Raw genomic sequence first — 27,668 nt, 5'->3', positions numbered from 1 at the left:
CTTAAGATTTATTTTTTAATTCACAAACTTTTTTGCGCACAGTATGTATTCACAAAGGATTTCATGCACAGCAGCAGGCAAAACCTAAAAAATGACTGAAGACGGTTGGCCCAGCTGCATTAAACACTTTAGGACTGATCCGCTTTTGACTTCGACAGAACTGGTGTTGGAATATCACCTGGACAGACATGGTAGTAGCAACTTCCCCTCCATCACACAGAGGGATGGGCAATACCCACCGTTCCGTACTAACACATACCAGGGCACCGCATAGCGCTCCGGCCCTGCCGGGGTACCTGTCACCAGGTAAATCCCCTAAAATGTTCCACTCCAGGCATCCTGGGGTAGAGTAGTGCAGAAAGGTCTAGGACAACCTGCAGGTCTGTCCCCACTCCTTCCTGCCCAGTGACCACAGAAATCAAAATCCCTTCCAAGGTGTAAGTTCAGTAAATCAGTCCAAATTTTTATGTAGCATCCTTTTTTTCATACGAGTTTCTCTTTCAATTCCGCCTTCCTCCAGGGTGGTGTGTGATGCAGTATATTGGATACTGGTGCGTGGCGAAGAGAAAAGAGGCTGATCCTTCGCCTCACAATGCCTTAAATGCTGCTGTTCCGGGTCCCCCCTGATGCATCACAGGGTCTCCCTACCATGGCTTCTGCCCATGGAGCAACTAATAGCGCCCTACTGCTGTCTGAAGGGGGTGCCTTGCCATAGTGCGCGCACAGCGTGCAAGTCGCTGCCCCCCCCCACTGAAGCAACTCCCAAGGATATAGTCAATTGCGATTAAGGTGGTACAACCATGGGGTAGCCTTTTATTCACACAGTATCAGTGAGCAACCATAATCATAGTTAGACAGATCAGCAAAACAGATAGATTGCGCAAGCAATACAACAGTTGTCGCCACCTTCCATTACAGCGCAACACTTCAGAGTGCAGGGACTCCCCATCTTGGCTTCCGCCCGCTGCGTGACTAACAGCACCCTACTGCTACTGCAGGGGGCGCCTGGCCAAAACATAAAACGTGCAACATCGATGCACTATTTTGCAAGCTTCTCCAAGAATGCGATGGACAGTATGAAAATAAAGCAGGAAAAGCAATGGAAAATGAAGAATGAGGAAATCCTAAAATGGATGCCGTCATTTGGGAAAAAATAAGAAGCTGTTGGGGGACAAGACTGCCCAGTCGGGTTCACGGTGACTTGCCCACATCAAATTGAGAGGGAGCAAGGGCCATCAGAGACCGGAGGTAAAAAGAAACGGAAAACATTTTTTTAAACTGCGGAAAGGGAGTAGATCAGATCTGACGTGCTACAGCAGAACTAGTTGCAAGATCCAGGACTGCAACAGGAGCGATTCTGACAACCTTGGTTGATGTGCACGGCCAGAGGGTGTGGGCGTTTGTGTAAGTGTGGGCCTCTGAACCAGGGAGGGATTCTAAAAGGTACCTGTGCAAGCCCTTATCTTATCACGTACAAAGTATTGAAGATAAGATGTTGCATTTCCCCATGTCTGTCAATAACCAGCAGCGCAGAGTGAGGTCCCCTCGTGTTTATGTGACTAAAGTTTCCATGGGTTCTTCAGGGAAACATGTAAATAAGTTTCCCTGCCCCATAAGATGTGGGCAGGATATATAGTGATATTCCTGGGTGTACTAGAAAGCAGTGTGCACTGTATACTATTCCTAGAGCTTAGAAGGTACACATGGAGAAGGAATTTCATGGAAGTGCCTGTGTGTACCCAAGGGATAGGTGTGCACCTACCAATCCGCATAAATTGCAGGTGGACTGAGTTATACTGTGAGAGCTCTGTGTGGGTTCCAGTACTGGAATAACAATGGGTGCTGCAGGGTAATGCTCTTGTGCAGTGACAAATCATCATCTTAAGGGCAAGTGCACTGGTAGAGCGCTGTGTGAGTCACAGTGACTGGAGCAGCAGGGGTGATGTAGGTTACACTAGTTAAAGTGCACTGGTAGAGCCCTGTGTGAGTCATGGTGACTAGTGCTGCAGGGGTGATGCAGGTTACACTAAAGTGCACTGGTAGAGCGCTGTGAGAGTCACAGGGACTAGAGCAGCAGAGACGATGCAGGTTACACTAAAGTGCACTGGTAGAGCGCTGTGTGAGTCATGGTGACTACAGCAGCGGGGTGATGCAGGTTACACTAATTAAAGTGCACTGGTAGAACACTGTGAGAGTCACGGTGATTGGAGCAGCGGGGCGATGCAGGTTACACTAAAGTGCACTGGTAGAGCACTGTGAGAGTCACGGTGATTGGAGCTGCAGGGACGATGCAGGTTACACTATAGTGCACTGGTAGAGAGCACTGTGAGAGTCACAGGGACTGGAGCAGCAGGAGCGATGCAGGTTACACTAGAGTGCACTGGGTCATGGTGACTTGAACAGGAGGGGCGATGCAGGTTAAACTAAAGTGCACTTGTAGAGCGCTGTGTGGCTCACAGTGACTGGAGCGGGAGGGGTGATGCAGGTGACACTAAAGTGCCCTGGTAGAGCGCTGCATAAGTCACGGTGACGGGCGCTGCAGGGGTGATGCAGGTTACACTAAAGTGCACTGGTAGAGCGCTGTGAGAGTCACAGTGACTGGAGCAGGAGGTGCAATGCAGATTACACTAAAGTGCACTGGTAGAGCGCTGTGTGGCTCACAGTGACTGGAGCAGGAGGGGCGATGCAGGTTACTCTAATGTGCACTGGTAGAACACTGTGTGAGTCATGGTGACTAGAGAAGGAGGTCTGTGCAGATTACAACTAAAGTGCACTGGTAGAGTGCTGTGTGAGTCACGGTGACTAGAGGAGGAGGGGTGATGCAGATTACACTAAAGTGCATTGGTAGAGTGCTGTGTGAGCCACAGTGACTGGAGCAATAGAAGCGACGCAGATTACACTAGTGAAAGTGCAGTGGTAGAGCGCTGTGGGAGTAATCGTGACTGGAGCAGCAGGGGTGATGCAGGTTACACCAGTGAAAGTGTACTGGTTGAGTGCTGTGTGAGGCAAAGTGACTGGAGCAGTGGGGGTGATGCAGGGTCTACTAGTTAAAGCGCACTGATAGAGCGTTGCATCAGTCACGGTGGCCAGAGCTGCACGGGTGATGCAGGTTACACTAAAGTGCACTGGTAGAGCGCTGTGTGAGTCACGGTGACTGGAGCAGCGGGGCGATGCAGGTTACACTAAAGTGCACTGCTATAGCGCTGTGTGGCTCACAGTGACTGGAGCAGCAGAGGCGATGCAGGTTACACTAAAGTGCATTGGTAGAGCGCTGTGTGAGTCATGGTAACTAGAGCAGCATCGGCGATGCCGATTACACTAGTTAAAATGCACTGGTAGAGCACTGTGTGAGTCTTGGTGACTACAACAGGAGGGTGATGCAGGTTACACTAATTAAAGTGCACTGGTAGAACACTGTGTTAGTCACAGTGACTGGAGCAGCGGGGGTGATGCAGATTACACTAAAGTGCACTGGTAGAGTGCTGGGGCACATTGATTGGGGCAGCGGGGGTGATGTAGGTTACACTATAGTGCACTGCTAGAGCACTGTGAGAGTCACGGTGACTGGAGCAACGGGGCGATCCAGATTACACTAGTTAAAGTGCACTGGTAGAACGCTGTGTGAGTCACAGGGATTGGAGCAGTGGGAGCGATGCAGGTTACACTAGTTAAAGCGCACTGGTAGAGCAGTGTGTGAGTCACAGTGACTAGAGCAGCATCAGTGATGCAGGTTACACTATAGTGCACTGGTAGAGCGCTGTGTGAGTCACAGTGACTAGAGCAGCATCGGCGATGCAGTTTACACTAAAGTGCACTGGTAGAGCGCTGTGTGAGTCACGGTGACTGGAGCTGCAGGGGCGATGCAGATTACAACAAAAGTGCACTGGTAGAGCACTGTGTTAGTCACAGTGACGAGCTGCATGGGCGATGCAGATTACACTAAAGTGCACTGGTAGAGCGCTGTGTGGCTCACAGTGACTGGAGCTGCAGGGGTGATGCAGGTTACACTAAAGTGCACTAGTAGAGCACTGTGTGAGTCATGGTGACTAGAGCAGGAGGTCTGTGCAGATTACAACAAAAGTGCACTGGTAGAGTGCTGTGTGAGTCATGGTGACTAGAGCAGGAGGGGTGTGCAGATTAAAACAAAAGTGAACTGGTAGAGCAGCGTGAGTCACCGTGACGGGAGCAGCGGGGCAATGCAGATTACACTAGAGTGCACTGGGAGAGCACTGGGTCACAGTGACTGGAGCAGTAGGGGCGATGCAGGTTACACTAAAGTGCACTGGTAGAGCACTGTGTGAGTCATGGTGACTAGTGCTGCAGGGGTGATGCAGGTTACACTAAAGTGCACTGGTAGAGTGCCGCATAAGTCACGGTGACGGGAGCAGTAGGGGCGATGCAGGTGACACTAAAGTGCACTGGGAGAGCGCTGTGTGAGTCACGGTGACTGGAGCTGCAGGAGCGATGCAGGTTACACTAAAGTGCACTGGCAGAGCACTGTGTTAGTCACAGTGATGAGCTGCATGGGCGATGCGGATTACTCTAAAGTGCACTGGCAGAGTGCTGTGTGCCTCACAGTGACTGGAGCTGCAGGGGCGATGCAGGTTACACTAAAGTGCACTAGTAGAGCACTGTGTGAGTCATGGTGACGAGCAGGAGGGGTGTGCGGATTACAACAAAAGTGCACTGGTAAAGCGCTGTGTTAGTCACGGTGACTAGAGCAGGAGGGGTGATGCAGGTTACACTAAAGTGCACTGGTGTAGAGCGCTGTGTGAATCATGGAAACTAAGCAGCGGGGGCGACGCAGATTACACTAAAGTGCCCTGGTAGAGCGCTGGGTCACAGTGACTGGAGCAGCATCAGCGATGCAGGTTAGCTATTTAAAGTGCACTGGTAGAGCGGTGTGTGAGTCACAGTGACTAGAGCAGCATCAGTGATGCAGGTTACACTATAGTGCACTGGTAGAGCGCTGTGTGAGTCACAGTGACTAGAGCAGCATCGGCGATGCAGTTTACACTAAAGTGCACTGGTAGAGCGCTGTGTGAGTCACGGTGACTGGAGCTGCAGGGGCGATGCAGATTACAACAAAAGTGCACTGGTAGAGCACTGTGTTAGTCACAGTGACGAGCTGCATGGGCGATGCAGATTACACTAAAGTGCACTGGTAGAGCGCTGTGTGGCTCACAGTGACTGGAGCTGCAGGGGTGATGCAGGTTACACTAAAGTGCACTAGTAGAGCACTGTGTGAGTCATGGTGACTAGAGCAGGAGGTCTGTGCAGATTACAACAAAAGTGCACTGGTAGAGTGCTGTGTGAGTCATGGTGACTAGAGCAGGAGGGGTGTGCAGATTAAAACAAAAGTGAACTGGTAGAGCAGCGTGAGTCACCGTGACGGGAGCAGCGGGGCAATGCAGATTACACTAGAGTGCACTGGGAGAGCACTGGGTCACAGTGACTGGAGCAGTAGGGGCGATGCAGGTTACACTAAAGTGCACTGGTAGAGCACTGTGTGAGTCATGGTGACTAGTGCTGCAGGGGTGATGCAGGTTACACTAAAGTGCACTGGTAGAGTGCCGCATAAGTCACGGTGACGGGAGCAGTAGGGGCGATGCAGGTGACACTAAAGTGCACTGGGAGAGCGCTGTGTGAGTCACGGTGACTGGAGCTGCAGGAGCGATGCAGGTTACACTAAAGTGCACTGGCAGAGCACTGTGTTAGTCACAGTGATGAGCTGCATGGGCGATGCGGATTACTCTAAAGTGCACTGGCAGAGTGCTGTGTGCCTCACAGTGACTGGAGCTGCAGGGGCGATGCAGGTTACACTAAAGTGCACTAGTAGAGCACTGTGTGAGTCATGGTGACGAGCAGGAGGGGTGTGCGGATTACAACAAAAGTGCACTGGTAAAGCGCTGTGTTAGTCACGGTGACTAGAGCAGGAGGGGTGATGCAGGTTACACTAAAGTGCACTGGTGTAGAGCGCTGTGTGAATCATGGAAACTAAGCAGCGGGGGCGACGCAGATTACACTAAAGTGCCCTGGTAGAGCGCTGGGTCACAGTGACTGGAGCAGCATCAGCGATGCAGGTTAGCTATTTAAAGTGCACTGGTAGAGCGGTGTGTGAGTCACAGTGAATAGAGCTGCAGGGGCGATGCAGGTTACTCTAAAGTGCACTGGTAGACGCTGTGTGACTCACAGTGACTAGAGCAGGAGGAGCGATGCAGATTACACTGAAGTGCACTGGTAGAGTGATGGGTCACGGTGACTGGAGCATGATGGGCGATGCAGGTTACACTAAAGTGCACTGGTAGAGCGCTGTGTGATTCATGGTGACTAGAGCAGCAGGTGCGATGCAGGTTACACTAAAGTGCACTGGGAGACGCTGTGTGAGTCACGGTGACGGGAGCAGGAGTGGCGATGCAAGTCAGCTAGTTAAAGTGCACTGGGAGAGGGCTGTGTGACTCACAGTGACTAGAGCAGCAGGTACGATGCAGGTTACACTAAAGTGCACTGGTAGACGCTGTGTGACTCACAGTGTCTAGAGCAGCAGGTGCGATGCAGGTTACACTAAAGTGCACTGGTAGACGCTGTGTGACTCACAGTGACTAGAGCAGCAGGTGCGATGCAGGTTACACTAAAGTGCACTGGTAGACGCTGTGTGAGTCACAGTGTCTAGAGCAGCAGAGGCGATGCAGGTTACACTAAAGTGCACTGGTAGACGCTGTGTGAGTCACAGTGACTAGAGCAGGAGGGGTGATGCAGATTACACTGAAGTGCACTGGTAGAGCGCTGTGTGATTCATGGTGACTAGAGCAGCAGAGGCGATGCAGGTTACACTAAAGTGCACTGGTAGACGCTGTGTGACTCACAGTGACTAGGGCAGCAGGTGCGATGCAGGTTACACTAAAGTGCACTGGTAGACGCTGTGTGACTCACAGTGACTAGGGCAGCAGGTGCGATGCAGGTTACACTAAAGTGCACTGGTAGAGCACTGTGTGACTCACAGTGACTAGGGCAGCAGGTGCGATGCAGGTTACACTAAAGTGCACTGGTAGACGCTGTGTGATTCATGGTGACTAGAGCAGCAGGTGCGATGCAGGTTACACTAAAGTGCACTGGTAGACGCTGTGTGACTCACAGTGACTAGAGCAGCAGAGGCGAGGCAGGGTACACTAAAGTGCACTGGTAGAGCGCTGTGTGATTCATGGTGACTAGAGCAGCAGGTGCGATGCAGGTTACACTAAAGTGCACTGGTAGACGCTGTGTGACTCACAGTGTCTAGAGCAGCAGGGGCAATGCAGGTTACACTAAAGTGCACTGGTAGACGCTGTGTGAGTCACAGTGACTAGAGCAGGAGGGGTGATGCAGATTACACTGAAGTGCACTGGTAGAGTGATGGGTCACAGTGACTATAGCAGGAGGGGTGATGCAGATTACACTAAAGTGCACTGGTAGAGCGCTGTGTGATTCATGGTGACTAGAGCAGCAGAGGCGATGCAGGTTACACTAAAGTGCACTGGTAGAGCGCTGTGTGATTCATGGTGTCTAGAGCAGCAGGTGCGATGCAGGTTACACTAAAGTGCACTGGTAGACGCTGTGTGACTCACAGTGTCTAGAGCAGCAGAGGCGAGGCAGGGTACACTAAAGTGCACTGGTAGACGCTGTGTGACTCACAGTGACTAGAGCAGCAGAGGCGAGGCAGGGTACACTAAAGTGCACTGGTAGACGCTGTGTGACTCACAGTGACTAGGGCAGCAGAGGCGAGGCAGGGTACACTAAAGTGCACTGGTAGACGCTGTGTGACTCACAGTGACTAGGGCAGCAGAGGCGATGCAGGTTACACTAAAGTGCACTGGTAGACGCTGTGTGAGTCACAGTGACTAGGGCAGCAGGTGCGATGCAGGTTACACTAAAGTGCACTGGTAGACGCTGTGTGACTCACAGTGACTAGGGCAGCAGGTGCGATGCAGGTTACACTAAAGTGCACTGGTAGACGCTGTGTGAGTCACAGTGACTAGGGCAGCAGAGGCGATGCAGGTTACACTAAAGTGCACTGGTAGACGCTGTGTGAGTCACAGTGTCTAGAGCAGCATCAGTGATGCAGGTTACACTATAGTGCACTGGTAGAGCGCTGTGTGAGTCACAGTGACTAGAGCAGCATCGGCGATGCAGTTTACATTAAAGTGCACTGGTAGAGCGCTGTGTGAGTCACGGTGACTGGAGCTGCAGGGGCGATGCAGATTACAACAAAAGTGCACTGGTAGAGCACTGTGTTAGTCACAGTGACGAGCTGCATGGGCGATGCAGATTACACTAAAGTGCACTGGTAGAGCGCTGTGTGGCTCACAGTGACTGGAGCTGCAGGGGTGATGCAGGTTACACTAAAGTGCACTAGTAGAGCACTGTGTGAGTCATGGTGACTAGAGCAGGAGGTCTGTGCAGATTACAACAAAAGTGCACTGGTAGAGTGCTGTGTGAGTCATGGTGACTAGAGCAGGAGGGGTGTGCAGATTAAAACAAAAGTGAACTGGTAGAGCAGCGTGAGTCACCGTGACGGGAGCAGCGGGGCAATGCAGATTACACTAGAGTGCACTGGGAGAGCACTGGGTCACAGTGACTGGAGCAGTAGGGGCGATGCAGGTTACACTAAAGTGCACTGGTAGAGCACTGTGTGAGTCATGGTGACTAGTGCTGCAGGGGTGATGCAGGTTACACTAAAGTGCACTGGTAGAGTGCCGCATAAGTCACGGTGACGGGAGCAGTAGGGGCGATGCAGGTGACACTAAAGTGCACTGGGAGAGCGCTGTGTGAGTCACGGTGACTGGAGCTGCAGGGGCGATGCAGGTTACACTAAAGTGCACTGGTAGACGCTGTGTGAGTCACAGTGTCTAGAGCAGCAGAGGCGATGCAGGTTACACTAAAGTGCACTGGTAGACGCTGTGTGACTCACAGTGACTGGAGCATGATGGGCGATGCAGGTTACACTAAAGTGCACTGGTAGACGCTGTGTGAGTCACGGTGACGGGAGCAGGAGTGGCGATGCAAGTCAGCTAGTTAAAGTGCACTGGTAGAGCGCTGTGTGAGTCACAGTGACTAGAGCAGGAGGGGCAATGCAGGTTACACTAAAGTGCACTGGTAGACGCTGTGTGACTCACAGTGACTAGGGCAGCAGGTGCGATGCAGGTTACACTAAAGTGCACTGGTAGACGCTGTGTGATTCATGGTGACTAGAGCAGCAGGTGCGATGCAGGTTACACTAAAGTGCACTGGTAGACTCTGTGTGACTCACAGTGACTAGGGCAGCAGGTGCGATGCAGGTTACACTAAAGTGCACTGGTAGACGCTGTGTGAGTCACAGTGTCTAGAGCAGCAGGTGCGATGCAGGTTACACTAAAGTGCACTGGTAGACGCTGTGTGACTCACAGTGACTAGAGCAGCAGAGGCGAGGCAGGGTACACTAAAGTGCACTGGTAGAGCGCTGTGTGATTCATGGTGACTAGAGCAGCAGGTGCGATGCAGGTTACACTAAAGTGCACTGGTAGAGTGATGGGTCACAGTGACTAGAGCAGGAGGGGCGATGCAGGTTACACTAAAGTGCACTGGTAGACGCTGTGTGACTCACAGTGTCTAGGGCAGCAGGTGCGATGCAGGTTACACTAAAGTGCACTGGTAGACGCTGTGTGACTCACAGTGACTGGAGCATGATGGGCGATGCAGGTTACACTAAAGTGCACTGGTAGACGCTGTGTGAGTCACGGTGACGGGAGCAGGAGTGGCGATGCAAGTCAGCTAGTTAAAGTGCACTGGGAGAGGGCTGTGTGAGTCATGGTGACTAAGCAGCAGGGGTGACAAAGGATAGGACTAGGTGCTCTGTCAGAGTGTGGGCTTTCTAGTACTGTGGAGCAAAGAGTGAGAATCTGCAGGTCATGATCAGAAGTATTGACAGAGCTCTTGTGTTTAGTGCTACTATGGCAAGTGAGCACTGCGAGTCAAGAATGAGCTGCACTGGCAGGGTTGTGAGCCCCAGAGCTGAAATAGCAGTTGTGTTCTACAGAGCTGGAGGAATGTCCTCTGGCAGGTGCACCAGGTGGTACAAGGCCTGACCATTTTGGGGCGCTGTTGGATAGATTTTAGTAAGGTGTTGGCTAGCCGTATTTAGGGCTTATTTATGCAAAGTTTGCGCCACCTTTGCGTCATTTTGTGACACAAAAGCGGTGCAAATTTACAAGATATAATTGTATTTTGTAAGTCAAAAAATGACGCAAAAGGCGGTGCAAACTTTTCATAAATCAGTTCCTTAGTATATCTTGTTGCGACGATGGCTGTGTGGATTCTAATAAAGAGCTTGTTGAGGTACTCTTTTCGGGGTGCTCGTGAGCTGTCAAAAGCTCTTTAGGCAGACTTTGTAGATGTGAATAGATGTCATTGAGATGCTCGTAACGCAGATCACGTTGAGGTCTGCAGTGCTGACTGTAGATCTTGTGTTGGTGCTTGTTTGTCAAAGCAGGTTGAGACCCTCGTATAGGTCCTCTGTGGTGCTCTTTAGGGTGATCACGTTGAGGTGCTTAGTGAGTGGGCCATGCTGATGTTCCCTTTAAATTAATCTTTTTGAGGTGCTTAATGTGCAGACCTGTTAAAGGACAGATATTTGTTGAGGTACTCAGGGCCAGATTTATCAAGATTTTTGACGCAGTGGCAAACGGAGAGGGCAGAAATGTGCCACATTTACCTACATAAGGCGCATTCCTGTCTCTTTCCTCTGGCGCACTTGTGGCTGGCAAGCGACAATGCAGGCACCTTGCGACCTTGGTGCAAGGATGCCTGTGTTACACCCAGGATTGTTTTTGCGTTGGAAGGAACACCTTCCTGCACAAAAACAATTGTGAGTGGCATTTCCTCTTTTTAAGTGTGAGAGAGTGTTAGAAAGGGGAAAACACGAGGAGAAATAAAGCTATTTCTAATCATTGTGCCTCTGTCGGGAAGACGTACAATTTTGAAACATTCCCAGGTTTACTTGTCTTGGTAAATCTGCAAATGCGCCAACATACATGGGTGGATGCGTGGGAACGCCTATTCTCCATCCATGTAATGCAGTAGTTCCCAAACGGTGCACTGTGGCACCCCAGTGCGCCACCAAACCCAGCTAGGGGTGCCGCGGTCACAGTTGCTGTGCAGAGTCCATTAGGAATTGCACCGGCCTCTGGAGTGCATGCTGAGTGCGCTGCGTCTGGCGCTTGCTAGGTGGTGCACTTGCTGCCTCTTAGCGACACACCGGCGAGCAGGAGGGGTTAAAACAGGCAACTTTTCAGTATCTCTGTCCAACATGCGATAGTGGGAGCTACCTCTTTATCACATCTACCAACCACATCCCACGGCATTAGCAGACCAACCACCGGCTGTTCAACCTGCTCGGGTCAGAGTCATAGCGCATTTTAACAACTAGCGCCATAAGCAATTGGGCATGTGTCACCCACTGCTAAGGCAGCTGAAGGTAGGGCTGTCCTACCCCCATACCCAATTAGTACCATTCGTTAAGTCAACGACCTTTATCGGGCAGCCACACGGCCAGCTTGCCTTGCTAGGAAAGTCAAAAGCCATAGAAGGCATGATTCCACAGTTGTTTTATTTTAATAATATAAGATGCCTGTTTCTTTCTTTCTGTTCTTCAGATTTTATTTGATTCATTCCATCTAATCCATGGTTGTCTTTATATTAAGAAAATATTTGAACTAGTTATTGGCTATAGGGATCCTTTTGAAAAATCTGCCTAAAGTGACGTAGAGCGAGAAAGCTAATTAGTGAACTCTATGCACGAATTGCACCCACCAGTTGTAGCCCACACGCCAACTTAAGAAAAACCGACAGCCCAATCCACTAGCAAACCCCTCTGCAATGGAAACCCCCCAAAGGAGCCAAAGTAAGCCAGTGATGAACCTCGTGAAATTATGCTTGTCCCATCTGAGGAGTGCTTGTTGGGTGGGGCACCTTTACGCCAAGTTTCTTTCAGCGTTTTAATGCACCAAAGGGAGTGCTGTTTTTCCTCTGTGTTGATCCCTTTCTGCAGGGCGTGATCGTCAACAGCTTCATCAACACCAGAGTCACCTTCGTAGAAAGGCGGTAAGACCTTCTCAGCTATAGCGGGCTGGTCGCCAGTTCGTACGATATTGCTGCATGTGTTTGTTTGACTTTCGTCAGCTACTTTGGGGGCAAAGAAAAAAAAAACATAGTGGTTAGGTTGGGGGCCATGATCATGGGAATTGGCACTGTAGAATTTGAACTACCCCATTTCATGAGTAGACAGCTCGAGGTGCACTCAGACCGGCGTGTGCCAATCCAAATGGACTTTGCACAGTACAGCAGGCACATCCAGCCTTTCCATCTACAGGTTTCTCTTCATGTTTGGACCACACCACTCTGCACAATTGGAGTGACATGGTTAGATGAAAAAGTGAAGCCCAACTCTCTTCCAGCTTACATAGGTAAGATATGTGGCCTTTGGAGGGGGGAAACATCTTGGATTTGGTAATTGTGATGCTTATTGAATAGAAAGCCAGTGATTGCACCCTAGCTGGCCAATGCTACTAGATTCTTTAATTAAGTGTTTTGTGTGTAATTACATATGTGGTCGAAATAACATAGATTTGTATGATTCGTATATTTGAAGAATTTGATTTTACATGGTCACTTGAATGTAAGATACCATTTGAGACCTTGTTGATTATATTTCTGCGGGTACAACATGGTTCAGACAGCAGTGGCTTTAGCTATGTGAGGTAGTTTATTCAGTGATTTGGTGTTACTCCATAGTATGTTTTATGTACTTTACACCTTTCATTAGGTTAGATGAAACGTAATTTTAAAAATATTGGAACTCCATCTAAAGTCTTCGGTCAGGTAAGAAAAAAATATGGTCTCCTGTGGCATACCGAGGACCAGGTAGGCATTGTAGCCTTCACCATCACCACCAAGGACGGTTGTGGAAAAATGTGCTGCCTCAGTCATAATCAACTGACATTGCCCATCTCCCCGGGGTCACAAAACTTATAAACAAGCCTCAGAAAATTTCACTTCTGTAATCATTGGCTTGCAGTGGTACCCAAACTGTGTGCCGTAGCGCTCAGGGGCCTCTGGCTGGTTTGGGCTGGAAGTGTAGAGCTCCAGGCTGAACGTGCACAAACAGCAAACAGATGCAGTCACTGCATGGCACAAATATTGAGTAAAAAGAGAGTAGACATATCCCTGCATTGCACACACTATTCTCCATACCTTCATCCAAATTATTTCCAGGGATTAAAATGGAAGTTCGACCGAGGTCAGGCTTACACCCCCTACCTCATCTGCCAAAAAAAAGTAATGGGGTGTCGCAGCCAATGGCCAATTGGTCAAGGGAGCCAAGCCTCGGGCTAAAAACGTTTGAGAACCCCTGATGTAACACTTCCTGGTGCAGAGTAACACAGGGCAGCGACTTGCAGTGCCTTGTGTTACTACAGACTTACCAAGCCACGCAGGACCACCAAGGTGGCTGTGTGTGGCTCGGTAAGTCTGACTTAAGTATTGTGTTGCCGTTGCATCACCCTACGTAAGGCCAGGGCAATACAATTCTTTTATAAATCTGGCCCTCAGTGTGTAGATCAGTTAAGGTGATCCTTGTTGGTATGTGCTTTGTGTAGTTTGGTAGACCTACATGTGCTGTTTGGATGTATCCTGACTGGGTACTTGCTCAGTAGATCCTGTTGATGTCATTTGAAGTACAGCTTGTTAGTGTGTTCATTGAGAGCATCTTCTAGGGCACATTTCCTAGATGATGTCAAGGAACTCACTAAGTAAATCTTGTTGAGCTGCTTCATAGCTTCACTTGTTTGTTTTAGATGGTCAATACGCTCTTTGGGCTCAATGAGTACATCCTACTTAAGTGCTTCTTGGGTAAATGCTATGCCAGTTATTGTTAGGTGATTCCTTGAGCTGGCTGTTAGGTCAAACCCTGTTGGGTAAATCCTGTTGATCTACCGTTTTAAAGCAAACACTGCTGCATAGGCTGGCGCAATTACTCCAGAAAAAGGCGCATAGAATTGAGGTACTTAAAAGGAGGGCCTCAGTTGTGTTTCCAGTAAGGAAGTGCGTGTCTGGTTGTAAATAGAGATAAATAAAACTAAAGCGAAGACCGAGGTCACCTGAATCTCCCACATCCTCACAATTTCTTAGCTAAAATGTGACATGTAGAAAGGTGCTCATTAATAATCAGATCAGTTCTGACTATGTTTTGAGAGATTCTGTATCAGATGTTGTGTATGTTTTATTGAAGCTCGTCGGGTCATCTATTTGTTGTTTCTTACTGTGAATTGTTTCCTTGCCAAATGTTTCCCTTCTTTTAACACTCTCCTGTCTTTGCTTCCTATGCTCCCAGTCTTGCCATTTTGATCGGGATGACGTGGCTCTACCCCACATGTCTGACTTTCTCCACGAACAGAGCCAGGAGGAGCACGAACATGCAATAAAGCTCCTAAGATACCTGAACAAGCGCGGGGGGCGAGTGGCCCTGCAGGACATAAGGGTAAGTGTTCTATCGTCTCTGCATCTTCACCACATAGAGCACCATAGATCTAGAACCCAGTGCAAGCTGTCTACCCACCCTGTGCATACCCTTTGAGAGCCGAGCCCCACCATGAAAAGGTTCGTCCCATACTGTGTCTGTACCTCTTCAAGTTCTTCCTTGCAAAGCCCCAAATAACCCACTCTGGGTCCTCACTACTCTAAATCCTCTATGGAAAGCTACATTCCATTCTATACTTTCTCCTTCTCAAGTCCTACTGTGGAATGGCATTGGTGGCCAAATCTGTATTATCTTGCGTCCTACCTTGGAAACGTTTAGCCCATAGCATGGATCACCACTAGATCTTGTATGCACTGGGCAAACCAAGTCTTTATCAACACTCCCTGAAGTCTGGCATGCAAGGGTAAAGCCAGTGCTACATCTGTGCTCCAGGAGGTCTCCCATTCAGGGACTAAACCAAGACTATCTCTATACTGTTTGAGGTCTGCTGCTGTGCAAGGGTTAAACCAACCAAGGGTTTGTCTATACTTCAAAAGTTAAACCAAGTTTATGTGTTTACCCCTTGAGATCTGCCATCCAAAAGACAAACCAACAGTATATCAGTAACCACTGAGGTGTTTGTGCAAAAGATGAACCGTAGGCTGTGCTTAGACACCTTGAGGACTCCCATATAAGGGCCAAACCAAAGCTTTATGTAGTCTCTCTGAGGTCTGCCATGAAAGAGTCAACCTAAGGCTATATCTACACTACTGAGTATTTGTTGTGCTGCTGTAAAAGGACCAAACAAATTCTATGTCAACACGCTTTTGGGTCTCCTGGACTCATTAGTGATCCTCTGTGCATGTGTTGGCCTCTGGCAGCACTCTTTCTCAATGAAGTCATGGACAAACAATCCAAAGTCAACTTCTGAGGCTAATGCAGCAAGCTGGTTCTCCAGAACGTTTAAATGCCATATCCTCACTGGGCCAATGGGTGTCACTGCTGTATCAGTGATTGGCCACTGGGCTCAGCAATTTTCTTCTTCATGTCTTTTGATTGCAGAGTGAAGTGAAGACAGTAAGCCTAGCGGATTTGACTCTGTCATGTAGTAAAAGAGGGAAAAGTATAGGTGCATACCATCAGATGTACCTGTGAGAGATGTGCAGGCAAGGCTGGGTTAATCATTACATAAAATAAGCACATGCTTAGGGCATCAAGGGAAGGGGGGCACCACAGAAATGTTCTATTGCCCGATTTACCATGGACCATATGGTGCAAAACTGCAAAAGGTGCAGCTGAACCAGGTCCCACAAAAAGGGTCTTTCAAAATAAATGAATATATATATATATATATATAGAGAGAGAGAGAGATACAATAATACAAATAAAAATAAAATATTAAGAATAGCGGTTAATAATATACACAAATCTTGGAAATTCAACAAAATTAGAATCTGGTAACTGCCACATGGTGTGATCTTAAAAATATGTATAGATCTGTATGGATCATTAGCTGAACAACTGCACACTTCATGAGATGACTTTGAAAGATATGAAGCAGCTACAAAGGAAATGTTGCAAGGTGTTGACTACAAGGCAGCTCAAACTCTCAAATGCATCAGAAAGAAACCATCCAGTGATGGAGATGCTGCACCAGAAGTATATCTGAATGCCAGAGACACATGTCGTATCACCACCTTTTACACAATTGTTGACAAACTTGAAACTGAGATGAGAGAACAGGAGAGATATACACAGAAATAGCAGAGAGATCTTCTTTTCTAAGAAATGTGCCACATAATACCAATTCATCAACTACTGAAATGGAAAGATATTGTCAAAAGCTGATTGATGCTTCCCCAGAGGACTTCAACACTAATTCCTCAGCTGAGCTTCAGCAGTTTCACTTATGTCTGCAGTATAGGTTCAGTGCAACAAAAAACGTAAAAACAAGATTCAGCCATGCTGAACTTTATAAAATAGTCATAGAAGACAATATTGAGTGTGCCTTTCTAAATGTAGACATTTGCTTTTGTATATTTTTTCCATCAATGCTCACAAATTGCTTAGCTGAGTGTTAATTTTTTCAGTTGAAGTATATTAAAAATCCTAACAGAACAACTATACAACTGGATGCCTTATCTCTACTAAGTATAGAAGTTGATGTGCTACTTAAGAATAGTTTTGAGGATCTGATCAAAGACTTTGCAATTAGAAAAAGTAGGAGAAAACTTTTCAAATATAAATAAAGTGGAAGTATACAAAAATAAACATTATTTTCCATCTTACTGTAAGTTTTGTTTCATTTCGAAAAATAACATCTTATTTTACTGTTCATTGTTGTTTATTTTGAATTAGATATATATGGGGGCATCAAAATCTTTTACAGCTAAAGATATAAAGAGACTTTCGTTATCGGCTTCCTGGGTTTTACCAGAGCTCTCTACCGAATGAAAGCATTGTAAAAAGTTGGAAAGACTCTGGAGGCGAAGGTACCAGGATGATGACGAAAACAGTCTATAAACAGGATCTAAGCAACAACATTAAAGAAGCACATAGGCCTTCATTACGACCCTGGCGGTCGGCGGTAATTTGGATATAGGTACTGCCAACAGGCTGGCGGTACCTTTTACCAAATTATGACATTGGCGGTTTCAAGCCAAACCGCCAATGTACCACTCCGTCCGCCAGTGTGGTAATGGCCGCTGGGCTGGAGACTTCGGTCTCCAGCCAGGCAGCCATCACAATCCCACCCTCAGGATTATGACCCCACGTACCGCCATGGTTTTCGTGGCAATCACACCACCACGAAAACCATTGTGGTAGGCACTACCAGTGCCAGGGAATTCCTTCCCTGACACTGATAGGGGTCTTCCCCACTTCCCCTGCCCCTCCCCATAATCCTCCGCCACCCTCCCCCTCCCTTTCCTGCCCCCCGCACATTTACACACCCACACGCGCACACATTCACAATCATACACACACGCATACCCACATCCACCCACGCATGCACACATACATACATACACACACCGCAACACACACTACATACATTGTCGCACACACACGCATTCACAACACACAACATACACGTACGCTCGCATTCAGTCATTCATGCACGCATTCAAAGCGACTCACACCTGCATGCACGCATACAAAAACAGACACCCCACACACACACAACACCCCCACACACGCACACACCACCACCCCTCCTGTCAGAGAACCCGACTTACCTGCTCGTAGGGGGCCATCTGGCAGGAGACGGGACCAGTGCTGCTGCCAGCAGCAGCATCCGCCAGCATGACACCGCCAGGCCGTATCATGGCTCGTGATACGGTCGGCAGTGTTTTGCTGGTGTGGCGCTGCTGCTGGCAGCAGCGGCGCCATCCGCTGCCATGACCGTTGACGGTATTTCGCCAGCCTTGTGGTGGAATTCCATCTACGGTCATAATGCTGGTGGGTGGCTGGTAGCCACATCAACGGTATGTTGACGGCCGTCGCTGTGGTGGTAGGCGGCAGTTACTGCCAAAGTTGTAATGAGGGCCATAGTATCTTCTATACTCAGATGATAAGTGTGGCAAATAGCAGTCCAAAGGAGATTTTTCAAATTGTTGCAGATCTTATGGACCCTAATGGTCATGCACCAATTCTTGACGCTAACCCCAACCTATGCCACACACTCAGTGAGTTTTTTTAATGAAAAAACTATTAAAACACAGCTTAATTTATCATCCCCTACTGTGACGGCTCCTGGGGATCTATACCCTCCAGTGGTGTAACGGAACTTAAGAGGGTCCCCCAGCAAAATCCCTGTAGGGGGCCCCTTCCGACCTGGACCCAAGCAGGGCCCACCAGCCGTTCACTGTGTACTGTGTTGAGGGGCCTGTGGAGCTCAGGGGCCCCCAACCTGCAGGGGCTGCTGGGACCTTTGTTGCACCACTGATGTTCTCTGGCTGTGCTTCCACTGCTTCCCCCCTCACCCTCACAAAAATAAGCTTTTACAATTTAGGCACCCGGATAAAGAGCAACTGTTGACTCATTTTATGAGCTGCAAGCAGGACTGCCAGTGTGAAAGTAATGGGTACATTGCAGAAATCCAGAAATCCATAGCTACGGTATAAGGAAAACAAGGGGGAAATACTTCAGGGACAAAAATGTCAAGCAAGAAAGCAATCATCTCGCTGGCAAAAAGAAACCGGAAGCATTGCAATTCACTGTTCCAGGAAAACTGTAAGCATATACATTAAAATAGGACAAAACCAGACTCATGGTAACCAGGAAGGAATTCTGCCATAATGAACTGGCTAAATAATAATTATGCACAAGATATGAGCCATCTAGTACAGGGCTGAATAACAATGTTCCGCCTGCAACATGGCGTAACTGGGAAGCAGGAATTCTCCAGAAGATGTCTAATCCAACTGCTAATATCCCAAATCCTTCATTAAAAGGGCTGAGGCGAAGTCCCAGTAGTTGTCACCCTCAGCTATATTCTCCCACTGGGTGTCGGCAGCTTCCTGTTGCTACGTTGATTCATGACGGCTACAACTTGCGTCAGGCATGACCCAGGGTGCCATGAAAGTACTTGTAACCAGATGTATGAAGCTCTTTTATCAGGCCGTTTGCAACTGGTAAAATACTTTTTGCCATGCACCATCCCTATTTTGCGAGTCAGTAACCTAAAACCGACTAGCAAAATAGGGTTTGCGGATCGCTATTACTAAGGGGCGTGCCAAGGGTGTCCCTTCCTAATAGCAAGTTGCAGGGGAATGTAAGACTTTTTTGCGGTCGCAAAACATTCACAGTTACCACCAACTTAAAGTTGGTGGTAAGCCATTCGCAAAAAAGAAGGGGTCTATTTTTTTAATAGCATGCAGTGGTTTCCTTTAAGGAAAACGGGCTGCATTACAAAAAAAAGAAAAAGATTGCTTTATTTAAAAGCAAACACAGACATGGTGGTCTGCTGACCCCAGCAGGCCACCATCCATGTGATTGCAGCCGTTCACAATGGGTCGAAAATTGCGACCTACCTCATTTGATGAGGCAGGTAGGTCTGTTTGCAAACACACTGTCATACATCTCAGTTTGCGATTTCCTAATAGTGAATCGCTAAGATTACTATTAGGAAATCTCAAACATTAAACTACATACATCTGGCACTTGGAGAGAGACCCGTGGTCCTTGTGCACCCTAGTTCTAAAAACTCGGTGCGGACCACTGTAGTGTGGACCGTGGGACTCTTAAGAAGGGAGCAGTTCAAGGCCAATGCTCCATAGTAGGTGAGTAGGTCAAGGATTTATACTAGAAATAGTATAACACAATTATCACCAAAGTTAATGGTTTTTACTGTGTATTTTGTTTACTATTTAAAACAAATATCGACTTTTTTAAGCCGCAACATAATGGTCAATGATCCTGGCCAGGAATGGTAGCAGGGAGATTGGTTTGTAGTTGGCGAGCATTGACACAAAAAAGAAAACTTTAAGACACTAGCAGTAACTCTTCTTTTGTTGTGAGACCTAAGAAGTAGACTGAACTGGAGACTATGGTGCATATTTACTAGAAAGTGGTGCATCATGGATGAGGCACCACGTTTCTTGCACTCTCATATGACATCTATTTATGATATGGCACACCATGGCAGTCTTGAGGCCAATAGCGTCAACATTTTTGACACTAGTGCAGTAAAGTGCAAGGAGGCCCGTAGGTTAGTATGGGTGTGTCATTTTAACACCTGCTTTGAGCAGGTGTTAAAAATTACGCCAAAAATGGCGCAGTGAAATCTTGTAAATTTAACTGAGCCATTTTTGCAGGCCTCCAAGCCCTGGAACACCCCCCTCCCCCCTTGCATACATTATCCCTGCTGCAGGCATACTGTAGCACAGGGGGTTACAAAGTGGCGCAATGCATGCATTATGCCACTTTGTAAATATGGCACAGCAAAAATGCCTCCTGATGGCCAGTGATCGTAGCCAGGAATGGTAGTGGGGAGATTGGTTTGTAGTTGGCGAGCATTGAAGAGTCCATAGAGGGTTTATTCAGCAAAGGGAGGATAGTTGCATGCTTCCAAGCCAAGCAGTGGAGGCATTCAGAAGGGGTGTGAATATGGCACCTATGGCTTGAACCCCTCTGAAAAACGTGTGGTGAGGGCAGGGGGCCGATAGCACCCCTGAGTGGATGGACTTCATGGTGCCCGTAGTTTCTTCTGGGGTAATGACAGGCCATGTGGTTAGCTTTGGTTCATTGGATAAGATCGGGAGATGATTTGTGAGGTCTGATTGTGGGATGTTGTTGCTGTAAATGGTGGTAATTTTGTTGCTGAAGAATTGAGAAAGATTGTTATAGAAGTCTTGCTATGAGGTGATTGAGTTGCAGATGGCCACTAGTGAGGTGAAATCTTTCACAACGACAAAGATTTCTTTGCTTTTCTTAATGTTGGCATTGTTGCAGTCCATCAGAGTGGGACATTTGGTCATCCAGATCATAAGGTCGTAGCCTCTTAGGTCGGATTTGATCATACTCCTGTCTTTATTGTCCTGGCTCATTCTCCTTATTTGCCCTCCAGTTGTTTGCAGGGTTGTTTCATCAGTCTGAGTTCCTCCGTTAAAACTGTGTCAAGACTGGGCAAGTGGTGACTTCTAACGTGCATGCTACCTACATCTCCCTTCTCATTTTAGAGAGTATAGCAGCTTTTTTGTGTTCTAGTCCCTAGAGGTACTATGTCTGGGAATTAGCTCTTCTCGCAGTTAACCCCAACAGCCATGCTTCACCAGAATGGGGAATGCAACTGGCCCAGTTCTACAACAGATTCTCCTGGCCGAAGGGTAATATGATCAGTGTGGAAAGCAGACATGGGGTGTAGTAGACTAAGGAGGGGCGAGAGATAGGTGTCAAAAGCCATATTTTCTCATTAGCAACACATAGAAAAAGCAGGTTGGGCTATTTCTGCTGGCCACGGCTCTTATGGTATTCCAGCTTGGAACATAGAGGTTCTAGGATAAGGTTTCACAAACCACCAACATGGAGAATGGTTTCCTTATGTACAGTTTGGTTACTTTATATTTATCTAGGCCACTGTACTTTGGCTCCCCATCACCAGCCAATGAATGAAAAGTTCATTCTGGGTGGGTCCCATGGTAGTGAGGGTTTTGCTGTCTTACAGATATCCTGTACTTGTTGCATTCGGAGTGCTCATGGCAACCTTGCTGAACTCCTGACATGGCCAATGACATGCTCTGGTAAAACAGCCGGCAGGAAACGAGGATTTGGTCCAAAAGAGTCACTCGTTTGGAGTGGTCTGTGTAACTTCAAGCTCAGCTTTTTGACTCTAGAACTGATTGGGTAGGATCTGACTCCAGTCTTGTCCATCTCTAAATTCACGTAGGGCCAAATGTACGAAGCATTTTTCCAGTCTGGGCCGTTTGCGACCAGAAAAATGCTTTTGTCTATGTACCAAAGCAAAATGTGACTCAGAACTAGTTTACCAAATCGCATTTTGCTTTTGCGATTCGGTATTAGGAAGGGGCGTGTTTAGGGCAGGGTAGCCGAATTGTACTGGCATGTAGGAATGTTTTGAAACCTTGAATGCGTTCACAAAACATTTGCAATAACCACCAACTTCAATTTGGTGGTAACCCATTTGCAAACTTGAAGGGGTCCCCACGGACCCCATCCTCTTTGTGAATGGAAGGGTAAACATTTTTTTCAGAGCAGGTAGTGGTCCCACAGACAAAAGAAAACTTTTATTTTGTTTTGTTTCAAATGCATCCAATTTTCCTTTAAGGAAAACGGGCTGCATTTAAAAAAATTGCTTTCACAGACATAGTGGTCTGCTGCCCCCAGGCTTGTGAGGGTGGCCATTCCCAATGGGGTCGCAAGCTGTGACCTACCTCATGAATATTGATGAGGTGGAACTTTGCGACCCTATTGGGAATCGCTAAGTGTGTCGGAGACACATTTTTTTTTCATTTAATTTTGTGAGTCTCTAATTGCGACTCATAAAAAGTCGCAATTAGAGACTCGCAAAATGAAATAGGCATACATCGGGCCCTTAATCAACCATTTTTCAAGGGGTAACAGCAATTTTATTTATTTATTTTAGGTATTTGCTGAGGCGCAAAGCAGGCTTCAAGGATCAGCAGGCGCTTTATTGAGACCATAGTTATTGCAGCTGACTCATCTGGACCAAACGGTGCTCGGTACAGACGAGTATGTGTAGGGGCGTGGTGGTGTTCAGCTGGAACCATACTACAAACACAAGGATCTTAAGGGGGTTTCCAATGTGTTTGGGTCACTGGGTTACGCATATTTACACAATATATAAATGTACATTGTGCTACACTTTTAGGCACAATCACATAAAGTGATTATTTGCACATGACATCATTTTGGTCTAGTACCAGAGCTGGAATAGAACCCAAGTTTCTGCTGTGGAAGTTGAGCTGCTAGTTCACTAGCCCAACAGAAAGACCCTCCAGTGTTACCTGCTACATTCAATAATCCACCTGCATTCCAAGTGATAGATGATCCTGTGACTGGAGCAGTCCCTGAATTTTAAAATTTTAAATGAGGCTATTCATAGGCATCACCCATGGGCATAGCACTCAACATTTCTACTGTATAATTTACACAAGTCTCCCACCCGCCCAGTAACTTCGATGCAAACAGGTAGAAAAGAAAATCCCAGAAAAGACTTTGAGTATACAGCTGTCCAGCAGAGGCATAGGTCCTCTCTGGCACGTGGCTAGAATTTCCATCATGTCCAATTTCTGGGAGATCAGAGCCTGCATAGGAAAAGTGTAAACAGTATGAATTTGGTGAGGCAGGCATCACAAACACTTGTCCCAGACTGGACAAAGACTTCAGCCTATTCTCTATGAGGTGAGACTATGTCCTCTGATCAGTTGAAGTTTTGTGGAAGTACATTTTCATTTCCATGTGATATCTCTAATGTGTGCTCTACCGTGAAGTGGCGGTCTTGGAATGAAGGAGCCTGGTGCACTCCCTTTGGAAATTCACTTTTCGGGCCATGAATCACTCTGTTTCTGACTCATGCCTCGAGTAGTACCTTCTATGTTCTACTCATTTAACTGGACGAGGATAATCCTTACGCCTGGAGGATATGAGCATAGAAAGAGCAGTTCCTTCCAACCGGGATCAGTGTTCACAATGTAAATATTTCTTTGCAACCTTTTCATGGACAGCTTGAACCTGTTAGATGACCAAGCACCCATCTCCTAGATGGAGGTGAAAGGTTATGTTTGTGATATCTGCAGCAAATCGAAACGCAGGAAGGTCTCGTTGAGGTTACCGAGGGGAGGGTCAAGGGGAATCAGGGCTGGGCAACCACTCCAGCTAAATATATATGTCCTGTTAGCAGGGCCACTGGAATTGTGCATTTATGCGGTTGCGGCTATTTTCACCTAATTATAGATAAGCCGCATTTGCCACAACATCCATCATCTGCTGCAGATCTTAACAAAAAAACATTTTTGCTTCTAGCTCATATGGTTCAAAAGTTACTAAAAATGCAGCGGCGTGTGTTGCTGCGCAGTGCAAGGCCGTTTGAAAAGGTTCACTGGTTGCTTATTGTTATACTGGGTGTTAAAATGAGGTGCAACCAATGCCCAGGCAGTGTTAGCAAGTAGACGAATGACAAAATAATGACGTACTACTATCACAAACTGTGCCGCATTACGTCACATAATTTCCCTTACTCCGAATGCTTCAGATGTTGATGATTATAGATGAAACGTATATTTAGGATGCATGAGAGTGCATCAGTAGGACATGTAAGGATGAACATGGATGAGGTGTCCTCTTGTTTCTGTGGGAGGTGCAAGGGTGTTTTCATGGGAAGTGTAAGGGTGTATCTGTAGGAGATTTCAAAGTTTAAGTGTGGGCTTGTGAGGATGATGTGGGAAGCACAATGGTGTATCTGTAGGAGGTGTTGGGTTGTATCTGTGGGAGATGTAAGGGTATTCCGGTTGGAGGTGTATGGTCTTTCTGTGGGAGAAGTAAGGATGTATCTGTGACAAGTATAAGGGTTTCTGTAGGAGGTGTAAACTGTATCTGTAGGAGGTGTGAGGTTGTTTCTGTTGAAGGTGAAAAGATGAATCAGTAAGAAGTGTCAGGTTGTGTCTGTAGGAGATGAAGGATGTACCTGGAGGAGGAGTTGAATCTAGGAGGTGTAATGGTGTATCTATCTGTAGGAAGTATAAGAGTGTATCTGTAAGAGGTGTAAGGTTGTATCTGTTGGAGATGGATGGGTGAATCAGCAGGAAGTGTCGGGTTGTATCTGTGGGAGGTGGAAAGATGTACCCGGAGGAGGTATTGTATCTATAGAAAGTGCAAGGGTGTATCCTTGAGAGATGTTGGGGGTATCTGGAGGAGAGTGGTAGGAAGAGTTATCTGCTTGAGATGTCAGGCTGTATCTATGGGAGAGGTAGGTGTGCATCTGTGGGAGGTGTTAGGGTGTATCTGTAGGAGGTGTCAGGGTGTATCTGTAGAAGGTGTCAGGGTGTATCTTTGGGAGGTGTCAGGGTGTATCTTTGGGAGGTGTCAGAGTGTATCTGTAGGAGGTGTCAGGGAGTATCTGTGGGAGGTGTCAGGGAGTATCTGTGGGAGGTGTCAGGGTGTATCTGTAGGAGGCGTCAGGGTGTGTCAGGGCATATCTGTAGGAGGTATCAGGGTGTATCTGTAGGAGGTGTCAGGATGTATTGTGGGAGGTATCAGGGTGTATCTGTAGGAGGTGTCAGGATGTATTGTGGGAGGTATCAGGGTGTATCTGTAGGAGGTGTCAGGGTGTATCTGTAGGAGGTGTCACGATGTATTGTGGGAGGTATCAGGGTGTATTGTGGAAGGTGTCAGGGTGTAGCTGTATGAGATAACAGGTTGTACCAGTAAGAGTTGTAAGGGTGTCTCTGTACCAAGTGCCATGGTCCATATGCTTATGAATATAGGAGGGGCCCTATTAATATGTGTATAGAGGATAAGTTAGAGTGTATCTGTCGGAGGAGTCACAGTACATCTGTGAGAGGTGTCAGGGTGCATCTGTAGGAGGTGTCAGGATGTATTGTGGGAGGTGTCAGGGAGTATCTGTGGGAGGTGTCAGTGTATTGTGGGAGGTGTCAGGGTGTATCTGTAGGAGGTGTCAGTGTATTGTGGGAGGTGTCAGGGTGTATCTGTAGGAGGTGTCAGGATGTATTGTGGGAGGTGTCAGGGTGTATCTGTAGGAGGTGCCACGATGTATTGTGGGAGGTATCAGGGTGTATTGTGGTAGGTGTCAGGGTGTATTTGTATGAGGTATCAGGGTGTATCTGTGGGAGGTGTCAGTATGTATTGTGGGAGGTATCAGGGTGTATCTGTAGGAGGTGTCAGGATGTATTGTGGTAGGTGTCAGGGTGTATTGTGGTAGGTGTCAGGGTGTATCTGTATGAGATAACAGGTTGTACCAGTAAGAGTTGTAAGGGTGTCTCTGTACCAAGTGCCATGGTCCATATGCTTATGACTATAGGAGGGGCCTTATTAATATGTGTATAGAGGATAAGTTAGAGTGTATCTGTCGGAGGAGTCACAGTACATCTGTGAGAGGTGTCAGGGTGCATCTGTAGGAGGTGTCAGGATGTATTGTGGGAGGTGTCAGGGAGTATCTGTGGGAGGTGTCAGTGTATTGTGGGAGGTGTCAGGGTGTATCTGTAGGAGGTGTCAGGATGTATTGTGGGAGGTGTCAGGGTGTATCTGTAGGAGGTGCCACGATGTATTGTGGGAGGTATCAGGGTGTATTGTGGTAGGTGTCAGGGTGTATTTGTATGAGGTATCAGGGTGTATCTGTGGGAGGTGTCAGTATGTATTGTGGGAGGTATCAGGGTGTATCTGTAGGAGGTGTCAGGATGTATTGTGGGAGGTATCAGGGTGTATTGTGGTAGGTGTCAGGGTGTATTTGTATGAGGTATCAGGGTGTATCTGTGGGAGGTGTCAGTATGTATTGTGGGAAGTATCAGGGTGTATCTGTAGGAGGTGTCAGGATGTATTGTGGTAGGTGTCAGGGTGTAGCTGTATGAGATAACAGGTTGTACCAGTAAGAGTTGTAAGGGTGTCTCTGTACCAAGTGCCATGGTCCATATGCTTATGACTATAGGAGGGGCCCTATTAATATGTGTATAGAGGATAAGTTAGAGTGTATCTGTAGGAGGTGTCAGGATGTATTGTGGGAGGTGTCAGGGTGTATCTGTGGGAGGTGTCAGTGTATTGTGGGAGGTGTCAGGGTGTATCTGTAGGAGGTGTCAGGATGTATTGTGGGAGGTGTCAGGGTGTATCTGTAGGAGGTGTCAGGATGTATTGTGGGAGGTGTCAGGGTGTATCTGTGGGAGGTGTCAGGGTGTATCTGTAGGAGGTGTCACAGTACATCTGTGAGAGGTGTCAGGGTGCATCTGTAGGAGGTGTCAGGGTGTATCTGTAGGAGGTGTCAAGGAGTATCTGTGGGAGGTGTCAGTGTATTGTGGGAGGTGTCAGGGTGTATCTGTAGGAGGTGTCAGGGTGTATTGTGGTAGGTGTCAGGGTGCATCTGTAGGAGGTGTCAGGGTGTATCTGTAGGAGGTGTCAGTGTATTGTGGGAGGTGTCAGGGTGTATCTGTAGGAGGTGTCAGGATGTATTGTGGGAGGTGTCAGGGTGTATCTGTAGGAGGTGCCACGATGTATTGTGGGAGGTATCAGGGTGTATTGTGGTAGGTGTCAGGGTGTATTTGTATGAGGTATCAGGGTGTATCTGTGGGAGGTGTCAGTATGTATTGTGGGAGGTATCAGGGTGTATCTGTAGGAGGTGTCAGGATGTATTGTGGTAGGTGTCAGGGTGTATTGTGGTAGGTGTCAGGGTGTATCTGTATGAGATAACAGGTTGTACCAGTAAGAGTTGTAAGGGTGTCTCTGTACCAAGTGCCATGGTCCATATGCTTATGACTATAGGAGGGGCCGTATTAATATGTGTATAGAGGATAAGTTAGAGTGTATCTGTCGGAGGAGTCACAGTACATCTGTGAGAGGTGTCAGGGTGTATCTGTAGGAGGTGTCAGGATGTATTGTGGGAGGTGTCAGGGTGTATCTGGGAGGTGTCAGGGTGTATCTGTCGGAGGAGTCACAG

At 47.6% G+C, this 27,668-nt stretch overlaps 1 protein-coding gene across 1 annotated transcript in view; it reads left to right on the top strand.

Moving 5' to 3' along the window:
* LOC138246375 (ferritin heavy chain A-like) overlaps positions 1–27,668 on the top strand; it is a 37,338-nt gene that overhangs the window by 5,830 nt on the left and 3,840 nt on the right. The window contains exon 2 of the mRNA XM_069200942.1: positions 14,402–14,548. Within this exon, the coding sequence (XP_069057043.1) occupies positions 14,402–14,548 (147 nt within the window). The remainder of the gene's footprint in view (positions 1–14,401; positions 14,549–27,668) is intronic.

This window comes from Pleurodeles waltl, chromosome 7 (genome assembly GCF_031143425.1).
Source record: "Pleurodeles waltl isolate 20211129_DDA chromosome 7, aPleWal1.hap1.20221129, whole genome shotgun sequence".
Lineage (NCBI taxonomy): Eukaryota > Metazoa > Chordata > Amphibia > Caudata > Salamandridae > Pleurodeles > Pleurodeles waltl.
This window is presented reverse-complemented; position numbering and strand designations above follow the sequence as displayed.